Raw genomic sequence first — 13482 nt, 5'->3', positions numbered from 1 at the left:
TTTCATTTTTATCTGCAGCATGGATCACTTGCTGGTTTGAACTAGAGTAAATGGTGGATTCTCTGTAACTTGAAGTTTTTAAATCAAGAGATGAGGACTTCAGTAACTCAGCCAGAAGTTAGAGGTCTATTACAGGAGTGGATGGATTGAGGTTCTGTGGCCTGCAATGTGCAGGAGGTGAGACTTGATGATTACAATGGTCCCTTCTGACCTCAAAGTCTATGAGTCTAAAATACTCTGATATTTCCCTATCTGACTTCTGTCCAAGGTTAGATAGGCAGACCTGCAAATCAGAAATTATATGGTGTCAGGTATTACCTGACAGCCTACTCCCTCTGGAGGAAGGCTATTACCACAGCCTACTCCCTCTGGAGGAAGAGTGGAAATAGTTTCAAACTAGATTTCAAGATACTGCTTGGTACAAACTTCAGACTGTCAGATCTGGCTTCTGCCAACCCAAAAGCTAGCCAAATTAAGATAAGGTATGTTTTTTAATTAAGAATAAAGTATACTACCACCAAGTAGCCCTGTTTTGTTTGTGCCTGGTTTCCAGGATCAAGGGTGTCTCTTTTTTGATATTTTATGGAGATTTTTTTTAAGGGATATAAACAGCAGATACAAGATGAGGGAAAAAATAGTAAGACATATATTTAGATGTATTTATGTCAAAAAAAGAAACTCGGGATTATAAAGAATTAAATTATATACCCCCAAACCAGAAGGAAAAAGTACTTTGGACAAGAATAAAGAATTATTAAGAATAAACTTAATAAATATATTTTATTTAAACAAGACTATCATTAGCCTTTATCTACCCCAATTACTATAAGAAGTCTCATCAACCTCACTGTGAGACTTCATTCACCCAAGAGACAGCCTCTGGGTAACACTTCAAGCACTTTGTTTCTCAGGAAGAAGATAATTCTTTAAGGACTCAGTCTTAAACTATTAGAACAGCCTAGCTTTTTACTGTTCTCATACCACCACCTCAGTGAGGCAGGGCAAATTGGCCCATTTCCTCAAAGATACTGAGGCACCTAAACCCCAGATTTAGGCACATAAATATTGCATTTAGGTGCCTAATCCTAGTTTTGGGACCACTTTTAGCTCAGAGCTGAGCTGAGCTGAGCTAAAGGATATTCTGATGTGGACTCCCACAAGCTCTCTTGTTGATGCTGTTCCACTGTGGATAAATGAAGGAGTGATTGGAGCAGGAGACTGGGCCCTGGGTCTCCCACCTCCCAGCTGTGTGCCCTAACCACTCAACTACAATCTCTCTCTCTCTCTCTCTCTCTCTTTGGCCCAATTATTGTTTAAGTATTTGTCCACAGTGGGACAGTCACTGTACTGCAGAGAGAGAATGAGAATAACTCTGTAGTTCTGTGGTTACTGAAATGAATGGGAATTAGGTGCCTAAATAACTTTGAGGATCTGGGCTCTCGTGTGTATCTGAATTTCAGTAGCAATTGATTTCTTAGGATAAAGTCAGAGGTAAAGTCTCTTGCCATATATGGTGCATTATACAATTCCAGCCTATTTATTTACAAAGGACATTGTAAGAGTCATTGTAAATTCAAATGTTATCCATTAGAAGATTGTCACCTTACCTACAGACTGCCTCACCTTCCTGGATAGGAAAGAATATGTGTTCATGATCCTCTTATGTACAAGTGTTAGGAATACATGGGGTCTAGGCACTTCTGAATGCTGCAAAGAACACAGCAGATAAACAAACTGGAGCTTTACTGAGAAGCAAGTGAAACTCTGAAGCATGCGACTGCTCTGACTCAAACCCACAAACAGGAAGTTTTTTTTCCTCCTAAACATACCACAATCTATTACATTTCCCCCTGAGCTTTTATGTTCTATACACCTTTTTTAAAATACATGAAATGCAGACGTTAAACTCAGTCCCATTGTTTATACTCTTAGCAGTCTTCAGTTTGCTTCAGCCTGTGTGTGGCCATGCTGTTCTATCCTGAAATCACATCAAAGAGTCAGCAGTTAGTAATACTTAACTGCTATGGGAATCTGGTCTTTACCAATTTTAATACAGAACAGATTCTGTTTATTCCTAGAAAACAAACATTCCACCCTCTTAATGTTGATGTAGCTGGTTCATCATTACCTTTCATTTCAGGCCATCATTATCTTCATTCATCCTATTAGGATCTGCAGTGTCCTGTGGTTGTCTTTTCTCCTCTTCAGAAGTATTATAGATGGTGTGTGCCAGATTTCTTTTTAGGTAGCTCCTGTTTCTCCAGCAGATGCCATATTCCGGAGTACCAGTCTGGTAAGACTTGGATTCTGCTCCTACCCTTGAGGAAACACAGTAAGGCCCCCACAGGTCTAGGACCCAGGCTTACAGAGCTACCAGGTAGCTGGTTGCTCCAGGCTGCCACCCTGTGGACTGCTTATGCTCCACTACCCATAACCCACTGTGGACACAGGCTATGGAAAATCCTGCCTCAAGGGGTTTGACAGGCAGCAGTCTCATGGCTCCTGATTGGCTTTTTGCCCTATATAAACACAAGAGGTGGCTGCTGGGGAGGCTAAGAAGAGTTCAGGTGACAGCATGGCTCTCTTGTAGCTGCTATGGCCATGTATGTGCTTAGCTTGATTTGGGCTTTGCCTCCAAACCTGAATATGAACTCCTCTGTTACTCCTAGCCTCAAGTTTGACCCTGCTCAGACTCTTAGTCCTGGCTGTCCTTATTAGGATCCTGACAAACAGTAAGTGGCCACACTGGTAACATTTCCCTCATGTTATCATTGAAAACAGAAAAGTTAAATAAAAACATTATTTTGCTAGGAGGTTGTAATATAACATTATTTTATGTCTGAAAATTCAAACTAACACACAAAAACCTGAAAACAGACTGCTTCATAAGGCAGAGAGTCAGAACTTGCTGTTCCATAGTTAAGATTAAGCTGAAAGAGGGATTCAACCACTTTTATCTTAAGCTGTGCACATTCAAGGTACATGCCAACCTATTTCTGTGTGAAATACCAATTAGCAACTGAGCAGAAGAATATAACATACCAGTCCCAGGGCTATTTCTTAAATTGAACAGAGAACTGAGGCTCTAGTCCTCCTTTTTAAAATAATAGTTTTAACTACCTAATCACTCTTTCTGTTACACTGTTTGATTGTAGATATCCTGGGCTTGCATTTCTGACATATTCCCCAATGCTCTACTAAGTCTTTAATCTCTCTTCTAGAAAAAAAATCACTAACTATTTCTGATGGTATCCCATTCTTAGTGAACACCGCTTTAAGCTTCATAATTACAATCTGGGCTGCCTCATCACTGATTCCCAGTATTTAAAGGAACAGCCAACAATCAGTTAAAAATAATTTCCTTTGAAATCAAAATTCTGTGCTGCTTCTTGCCACAGCATACTTGGAATTTAATGTGGCCTTCCATGGGGTTTTTTTGGGTTGCTTTGTTCATGTTTTATACAAAGTCTGCATGTTTCTAGAATATTCTGAATGTCATGTGACCAGGGTCCCCACATGGGGGGGAGTAGGGTACACTTTACAGGGATCCATCCCAGGCTGCAACCCCCATTACCATAAGGAAAAAAATTGAGGCTAAATTGTAGATCATACCTGAGGATATTTATAGAAACTTATTTCCCTGTATTTATTGTCCAGGTAGTATCACCATTAGCACCACCACATTCAGAAGATTTACAAGAAGCAGGAAAGAGTAGTGCTACACAATCTGAATCTTGCCTTTTCAAAGATCCAGGCTTGTGGCCTGAAAACATAACAGATTCTATTCGTCAAAAAATTGTTCTATCTGGTGTCCTGACTTTTGAAGAAATGTATAAACTAGCAAAGTCCATGCCAAAAGATGTTGATGGGCATAATTTTCTTGAATTTCTTCTCAAATGTAAGACTTCCAACAAAAGAGAAAAGATACCAAGAGACTGGCTTGTTTAGAGTGCTACCAGCACTGTATTGTTTTCCATGTTGGCTGTTTCCTGAAGGGAGGGTTAAACAATACAGTATGCTGGAAAAAAATGAAGAGTATTCACCAACTGTGAACAAATGGCTTAAATTATATACTAAACTTCCTGAACACGAAAAGAGCATAGAACAGAAAACTTGCTACTGCCAGTGGAAGCAATTACAGCAGTCACTGTCAGGTGGACGTGGAGTGGACAGTCAGATTCAAAAACAAATATTAACAGAAGGTACAAGGTGGAAAGAAATATTGGAAAGATTGTTGGATGCTACTTTATTTCTTGCTTCATGAGGTTTAGCATTCCAAGGAAATAATAATCTGATAGGTGACCCACACAGTGGTAACTTTCTAGGAACTCTTGAGATTATAGCTCACTATGACAGCATCAATCATGACCATTTGGCTAAAGTCAAACAGAAGCAAACAGAGGGCAGAACAACGAAAAGACAAGCTCATTATCTCTCATGGGCGAGTCAGAGTGAGTTTATTGAATTATGTGGTAAGAGTGTGCAGAAGGCCATCCTTGCAGAGAGAGAAAAGGCCATTTATTATTGTATCATATGTGATGCTACTCCTGATGCCTTTCACCATGAACAACATGTGTTGATATTGTGATTTGTAGTTAACAACAAAGAAAGTGGTACATTTAACATTAAAGAAAAGTTTATTGAGTTTATCAACTTTGATTTTAAAAAAGGAGAACAGATAGCTGAAATGCTAATTGGCAACTTGAAGCGTCATAACATTCTTCTGGATGACTGTAGAGGTTAAGGATTTGATAATGGCTCTAATATATCAGGGAAAATAAAAGGTGTTCAGGCCTGCATTATGTACAAAAATGCACTTGCAGTGTATTCTCTTTGTGGTTCCCATTCACTAAACCTTGTAGGTGTTAATGCTGCTGCAGCCTGTACTGAAACATTAACATTTTTTGGTTATGTTCAGCAACTTTGTGTGTTTTTCAGTGCTAGCCCAATGAGGTGGAAGATTATAACAGATAGGATACACCGTTCACTCCATTCTTTGTCAGACACACGCTGGAGTGCGTGTGCTGATGCTCTCCATCCACTCACAAAGCATCTTCCAGGTATTCTGGAAGCCCTGGAATGTGCTCTTGAATTAAACTTGACACATGAAGCTCAATCACAAGTAGAAGCACTGAAAAGGTACTTCAGCTCATTTTTATGCCTTTTGATGGCTAGCTTCTGGTACAGAGTTCTTTCAAGTACTGAGGACAGAAACAAGATTTTACAAGCTAGAGGAATCTCTCTTGAATCAGAGGTAGCTCTCATTGCTGATATTATTGAAGAAATAAAACACCTTAGAGATCAGTGGCCCAAAATTCTACAGGAAGCATGTCTTGTGGCAGACGACATAGGAATTTTGGCACAATTGCCAAAGAAGAGAGGAATGAAATGAAAAAAAAGTTCACGATGAGACATTTGAGCCTGAGGAATCATGTTCTACCGTCTCTGAAAATGAACCAGAGTCTTTATTCAGAAGGAATGTTTTTGATGCAACTTTGGACAATGTCATCTGCGAATTAGAGCACAGGTTCAAAGCAACCAATAACATTTGTTTGACATTCCATTCAGTCCTAAAATATGTGACACTAGAGCCTGGGGAACTGGAAGAAGCTTCTAAACGTCTACTTCACAAGTATCCTACAGATCTTTCTGAGAATTTTCCTTGTGAAATGTTGCACCTGAAAAAAATCTACAAGTCTGCTTTTGGAAAAGAATATGAACTACCCCCACTTATCTTATTAAATGAGATTTACAAAAAACAACTGCAACTAATTTTCAGTGAAGTGTGCATAGCTCTACGGATTTTTTTGTGGCAGAAGCTGAAAGAAGTTTCAGCAAGCTAAAAGTCATCAAAAACTGCAGGCATTCTGCAATGGGGCAAGAACGGTTAAGCCACCTAGCTATCTTGTCCATTGAGTGTGAACTTGCGAGAGAAATTGATTTTGGGGGGCTAATTCATGATTTTGCAATGAAAAAGGCCAGAGAAATAAAGTTTTAAAGTTAATTGGCCTAATTATAAAATGTGTGCAGTCACACTGGTCCTTTAGAATAAAAAAATCAAGATATTGACAGGATATAATACCTTTATAATGACCAAAAAGTTACAAAATAGTCAGCAAACTTGTAGGACTCTCAGACTGGGTGTTATGTTAAACAAAAATAGCAAAGGGGGGCATTTTTCAGAAATGTAGAATACGTAACAGTAATTTCAGAATTCAAACATTTTTCACGGCTCATAAGTTTGTATGTATGGGATGAGGGATTGTGGGAGGGGGCCCATGTTACAAGTTTTTACTGGACCCAAAAAAATTAGGCTGGGGCTCTGCACGTGACATATAAGGCCAATGCCTGAGTGGGGTAGCCCTGGTTTTATTCCTCTGGACACTCTAATGACTCATGCACATATTCTAACATTACACTGCTAGTTCCTCCTGGGATATGTATATTATTACCTACTGATATTAGTCCATCTGGAGTCTTTGCAAAATCTTTCATGACATTAAATTAGTAGCTATGCCACTGTTCAATCAGTGAAGCCAATCACTCGCATCTGTATAAGCATACCATTGAATTTCAGCATCTCTTCAAGTTTCCTATTAGTTTGTTACTTCAGTCTCTGATGTCTGTTATTTCTACGTTTATGGTATTTAGACTCTGACCTTTGCTTAACTTATTTGAGAATCACAACATTTACCCTCAAAGCTTTTTGTATTGCATCTTGTTCCCGTTAAATGTGATGTTTCTATCTCTTGCTCTTGGCATTAACTTCATGATAATGTTCTCATGCTTAGATTCATCAGCTGAAGCAATAATCAAGTAATCAGTAATTACAGTACCTACACTCCAAGAATATTACCAACTGTTCCATTCTTTTTCTGGAGCATTTCACAAGTTGATTTTTGTAGATTACCATTGGGATGAAAGCTCTATTGTTGCCATAGGGCAGCGGTTCTCAAACTGTGGGTTGGGACCCTGTTTTAATGGGGTCGCCAGGGCTGGCATTAGACTTGCTGAAGCTGGAACCTGAGCTCCACTGCCTGGACTGAAGCCCTCTGGCTTCGGCTTTGGCCCCCCAACCAAGGGCATTGGGGCTCAGACTCAGGCTTCAGTCCCCCCTCCTGGGGTCACACAGCAGTTTTTGTTACGAGAAGGGGGTCACTGCGATAGGGTATTAAAAAGAGGATGCCATCCAGCTGTACATACCAATAACTTTCTTTCTTATGTAAAAATCTGCCTTTGTGTATTCTCTAGTGAATGCAGAAGAGTGCTATCTGTGAACAGTTTTCCCTTTCTGGGGTATAAATGTGCCTGCTAGCAAACTAGTAACCTGTTCAGTTGAAACATCAGATTTCTTAATTCCAGCATCTTCTAAAAGGAACAATGGTTTCTCTTCCAAGAGAAGCAAAAAGTATCTTTTTACCCACATGAAAATGAGAACATTTCTGGCAAACAAATGTACTTGTCACCACAATACTCAAATGTATCAAAATACTCTAATTACATCCTCTTTGGTAGTCAATGTTTGCTAGAGACTGCAAGCTTTAGTCTGTGTTCCAAGTGTAGCACCTCCCGCATTTGACATCAGTGTAGACATTATTCCAGCTACACAGAAGGGCAACTTACCTTTAGTATTTTGGTGGGACTCACCGGGTGGTGCTGTAACAGTCTTACAAGTGTTTTTTCTTAGTGTGCAAGTGAGTTCGTTTTTGAAGAAATGTATTGTTTTGTGATCGTTTCGTTATGGGTGAGCAGCAGGAGAGGTTGATCTCTACCTTAATAGCTCTAAATTTCTGGGGTTCAATTGCTCCCTGGTACGGCTATCAACGTTTTCTGAAAGTACAGGATGTGTATGATGGAAGAATGGTAAGGCCAAATTTGAGTGGTGTTGTGATTGCAGGGGCCAGGTCGCAATACCCCTAAAATTTGGCCCAATTGTCCCAATCAGCAAACTTGAGTGGTGTTGGCCTGGCTATGCCTGTCAGCATGATGGAGGGCCAGTGGGGCCAGATTTTAGGGGTTGCAACATCACACACATTTGGCCTGGCCATCAGAATTCTAAATCAGAATAGGGACCCCTCTTATCCTGAATTTCAACTGGGATGTAATGTTGCCAGAGTGGCCCAGATTCTGCTCTGGCAGCAAAACAGACTAAAACGCATCCTGTATTAATCTAGTCAGGATGGGCAATTTTTTAAAGTTAAATAATGAATGACCCTTATAATACCAGTCTGTTGGCAACCCTACTCCCTGAGAGCCAGGCATTGGATTTTGAGCTGTGTTTTCCAGAAAAGGGATTTGCCTGTGTGCTATTTGTGACATGGTTTAAGGATTGGTGAATAATGTAATTTGATAGTACAAGAAAATACTCCATATTACTGATTTCTTGAGTGGGAAAATCAACCTGCATAGCCCTGACATCTGCTACTGCTTTGCAGAGATTAAACAGTGTTCTTTGTAGCCAACCCCCCTTCAGCATGGCCATGTTTACACTAGGCCTAGTACAGTATATTATCAATAGATATCCCTTTGCTCAATGCCACTGGAACATGGCACTTAGTATAAATCCCTTCAAAAAAGTAAATCACGAAGAAGCAATGTTTACCATTTGTTGCAAGGACCGGTGACTTACGTTTTTTCTCACATCTCACTTGCAATTCCTAACACAGTGATGCTACCTTTTAAATGTAGGATTTTAACAGATTTGGATAACTTTGTACACTTAGTTTAATAGCATAAGCAAGTCACTCACACTCTTCTCTAGCTTTTATCGCCTTTTTCTAAAATCTGCTGTAATGGTGGGTGACTAGGCTGATAAGTAGTCATGGCTGATTCATATTCAGGTGTCCTAATACTGTATCTGAATGCTTACTGTATCTGAATGTTTAGACCATCCTCCTCCAATTTGAATAGCAACTATTGCTCCCTCCTTATGCTGCCTGCCCTTCAGTTTACAGCCTTAAATCACCAATGACATTGTAAAGTAGCAGGCAGGCTCTTAAGGGAGGGTAACCAGATGGTCTACCACACCCATTCAGACTCTTCGGAGTGGTCAAGCCAGCTAAGTAAGGTTACCCCCCAGCCTCTCTGGAGAGGGTGCATACATCTCCATTTTACAGTAGCTACTAATATTCATGCCAGTTGACAAACTTGTCAATGTACCCATCCTTGCTCTAGTCAATATTTTACAGGCAGGGTTAATTTGTTAACTTGGAGCTTGTTAGCAGGACTGGGGTTAGCCCCACTGAATAACTCAGATTGCAAAGGTTTTTTTTGGTACTATTGAAATGCTTTTTGCTATGACTTGTATTTTGGGTTTTGAGTGATTCACTGTCTGAAGTGACACAGGCAACCCAGAACAAGCAAAGGCAAAAAATAATCAGCTTGGACTGGCTATGTCCGGTGTGTGTACAAAGCTGCCCTCCAAGTCCCATATTGTCTAGGCAGTTCCTCTTGTCTTGCTGCTGAGAAAAGCTATTTATATAACCTTAATTGGTTATAAGGGTAACAGGGGCCACCTGCTCTGTCTGGCACAGCTGCTTTCTGTTAGCCCAGATGAGCTGGGGAGGGAGAAACTCAAAGCTACCTACTCTTCAGGAGTTCTACCCCTAGAATCTGACTAGAATCTGAATTGGAATTTTAAACAATCCCCCTGGAAACAGCAATTGGCTTCCTAGGCAACTGCTGGTGGCCTGAACATATTGCTGCAGTATTTACATGGTAATTAAGGGGTTTTTCCAGTTGGAAGGGAGGGTTTTCAGTTCATGATGCTCCTGTCATAAGCAGTGTTTTTAGGTAAATTCAGACCCATGTGCAGGAGCCATGTTGCCAAGGAAGTGTGCAGTGGTATGCAGAGTGGCAGCTTCTCCTGTCCCTGATGTGCCCCTCCACAGTGGGTGTGATAGGATACCGTGGCATAAGGTCACCAGTGCTAGCTTTAAACAAGGCATAGATTCTGCTGTGCCAGAGGAGTCCCCAGATGCTCTGTTAGGGATGTTTTCTTACTGCTCAGTTGAATCGAAGGCTGAGGATCTGCCCAAGAAACTCTGAATTTGAAATATTTTATGTTTACATTTTTCTAATGCATTTAGTGCTCACAAGAAGTGCCAGCTTGAAAACAGTGAACACTGAGGTCCCATACTTAATGAACACATACCGTATGGGCAGTGGATTGCCATCTCTCTTACTGCTCTTTCTGTGGCTATGCCTCAGTCCTGTCATGGAGGGACCACCTCTGGGTATAAGAGGGTATGGAGAGAACTTTAAAATCCTTGGCCTCACCATTAAAATTACGGACAAAATTTAACAAGTGTATCTATGTTCCATGCATCAGTCTCTCTATGGCCACTTAAATCAAAAGGTAATAAGCACCTTAGAAATAGTAGATGGAGACTCCGAAGACCTCAAATTAACACATTCATAGATCATTCTCCAAGATCTACTATAGAAAGAAAACTAACCCATAGACAATACAAGTTACTGAAGTCTGTTTTAACTTCTTGGTAATATTGGTATGTTAGAGCAGGCAGCTCCAAATACATTTGCAAGGCAGATCCTTTAGCATTATAATCTGCTGTTTCACCTCATAAAGGAAATAAACATATACGTATTTCCTCCACCACAAATCATAAACTATTGTTGCTTGCTTCCTTGGGGAAACACTATGACTTAATAGTTGTGACACCAAAGCTGCTTTGTTCCCCATTTCTGTGACTAGAATGTAAGGTGTAAAACCTAGAGCTGTGTCATACCTTAAGTGAAGATGCATACCATTGTGAGACTCTCCCCTCCAAATGTCTCATAATTCCTTCTTAAATCAACATCTGCTGAGGGATATTTGTGAACCAATCAGGATCTCTGTCCAACACATGCTGCCTGCCTCTGCAGAATCTGCAACATTAACATACACTGCAGCTGCTCTCATCCCAGGTCATTCTACATAGAATATTAATGTACTGTGTGTCTAAACAGATATCAACCCCAACACTTTAAATTTAGCTTAGTGCCTTAATTGTATTCAGTGATATGCAGGCTTGGGAATGTATCTTTCTTTAGGACCTGTTCTGCAACCTGCTCCTAGCGAATAGTGCTCATTATGACAGAGTGCCCGGGAGGAAGGGTTACAGAACAGAGCCATTAACTAGCAGGAAGCGTAAAGCATATCAGAACCTTAGAGGAGTGAATGCAGTAGAGGGGGGCTGGTGATGGGTGTTGGCAGAGACAAGGCAGGGAATAGACAGAGTGGCAAAGGGAAGACAGGCAGGAACTATCACTGGGGCTGGGCTATACTTGCAGTGGCTTCCACCACACCATAGAGTGGCCACTTTAATTACCCATTGCCTGATCTTTATTTTTGTGTGAAACCTGTATGAGTAAATTATTGCCCAGTGACCAGATTCTGTACAAATACAGGCAAAATTGGGGATTCAAACCCTATCCAGACTTAATCCCAAACAAGACAGTATAAAAATAAAATATCATCCCACCAAATCTAGGTGAGTTTACGTTGAACAGCAACAACCAGGAGGTGTGCTCTGGGAAGGTCCAAATTGGGGAAAAGGCAATTGTAACAATGCCTCACTACTTTCAGATCAGGCAAGTCTCCCTGTACTCATAATGGCTCTTACAAGTACTTGTGTGATACTTTTGGGGAAAGATCTTCAGTCTTCTCTACAGCTGTGACTTTTCACCCAGCCAGTTGCCCTAGACAGACCAGTGTAATTAATTTCTCCAAGTGTGCCTTTCATTAACTTCCCCAGGCTAACACTTTAGCTAATCAGGCTTTGTCTTCATCAGAATGAGTCTTTGATAATTTAAGTGATGTAGAATAAAAATTCTTAAATAAAGGAGAGCTAAAAATAAACACGATAGAGAAAGCATTTCTAGACTGGCATTGATCTTAGTTACAAACTAGAGGCTGTGTGGCCATGTCCTCGACTGTTCATTTAGCTGTTTTTGCACTGTTTATGCAGCAGAAAAGAGCTGGAAAACAGCTTGGTGGGGCAGTTGGGGAGTCTCCTGGCATAAGAGAATCCCTTGGTCCTGTAAAGCCCACTCCCAGCTCCCCTTTCCTGGCATGGAGAACGTTTTGGGGACCAACCCTGGCCAACAGAACGTCCCTAAGAAACTTACTGAATGCATAACATAGAGTAGCCCTGAGGCCGGGGTGGCTCTAGGGTCTGTTGTTGGAAAGGTGGCTTTAAACCATTTTGCCTTGGGTCCTGCACCAAGCACAAATCAGACAGACCCAAGGACTTTGTTTCAATCCTCATATGGCAAAAGTTATCTTGTCATGTAACCTAAAGTTGCTGTTTTCTATCAGTTTTATGTCCCCATTGTGATATCACAGAGCCTGTACATAAACTCTTTTTTTGACAGAAAACAGGGTTTGGCATGCTGGTTTTACAAGGGCATAGCTCCGTTGCCTACCATAGTTATTCCTGATTTAAACCAGAAGGCCCATATGCCACAGGCTCTTGAAGTTCAAGAGTCAAGTATCCTTTAGTATTTGAAATGACATCCTTTGTTTAATGTATACATGCCCTAGGATTTTCATTTTATAAACAGAATGAGTTTGCTTCTAGACTCCAGTTGCATAGTTTTTCTTGACAGATATCAGGCAATATTCCCTGTACATGCTCATTTCCATTCGTTCCTTCAAATATAAACTTCCCTCCAAGGAAGCATTACTGCACTATCCCTTGTTTTAATAATCCCCAAATAACATTGCTGGATTACGACAATCAGCTCTTGTCCGAGATCCCCATTATGTAAAGCAGCATATAACATCAACTCAGATACAGTACATGAAGTGGTGCACAAGTAGCAAAAAGACAACGGGCCAGATACTGAGATGTTAATTTAGTCAATGGAGATACATGGGATTACATCTGAACTGGAGCTATATTGGAATAACCTGTGATAAATAACTAACATTAGAACTGCACTATAAAATAATAAATATTAAGGAAGCTCTTCAGAGAATTGTACTCTATTGTTAGAGTTCCATTAGTAGTTGATGATGTATTTTCTTGTCAATATGTTAATGACAATATAACTAATGGGTTAATAACAAGCCATACTGTGGAGATAGAGGTCACCAATGCCTGGCATGAGTATGGAATGTGTCAGTATTCAATGCTCGTGGGAGGACTCTCTCAATATAAATCGTCAGCCACCATCACTCAGTGAACTAATGGGTTTTTTTAACAAAACATGAATCCCTGATGTTGCTCAGTTTTTGCACGTAGCTTATTAGTATGTTTCAAGGGCAGGGCAAGACAGGAAAGAGGTGGGAGGGACTTGAGTCTAGCCTGTGGGGGAAAAATAGGGTTGGATTGTGCACTGTGACCAGGAAAAGACTTTAATAACCATCACCCCAGACAATAGGTAAATAACAGAAGTTGCATATCTCACAGTTCCAGGGATAACTGCACCTCTGCTCCCTTCGTGGTCCCCTCACGTGTACCTACTTAGGTGATGGCT

At 40.6% G+C, this 13482-nt stretch overlaps 1 protein-coding gene across 1 annotated transcript in view; it reads right to left on the bottom strand.

Moving 5' to 3' along the window:
• PXYLP1 (2-phosphoxylose phosphatase 1) overlaps positions 1-1901 on the bottom strand; it is a 74736-nt gene extending 72835 nt beyond the window's left edge. The window contains exon 1 of the mRNA XM_067538959.1: positions 1874-1901. Within this exon, the coding sequence (XP_067395060.1) occupies positions 1874-1889 (16 nt within the window). The 5' untranslated portion in view covers positions 1890-1901. The remainder of the gene's footprint in view (positions 1-1873) is intronic.
• Between the last annotated feature and the right edge of the window lie 11581 nt (positions 1902-13482).

This window comes from Emydura macquarii, unplaced genomic scaffold, assembly GCF_026122565.2.
Source record: "Emydura macquarii macquarii isolate MOO-44397 ecotype Brisbane River unplaced genomic scaffold, CSIRO-AGI_Emac_v2 contig_499, whole genome shotgun sequence".
In the NCBI taxonomy this organism is placed as follows: domain Eukaryota; kingdom Metazoa; phylum Chordata; order Testudines; family Chelidae; genus Emydura; species Emydura macquarii.
The sequence above is the reverse complement of the archived record's forward strand: the minus strand, read 5'-3'. Positions and strand labels throughout refer to the sequence as shown.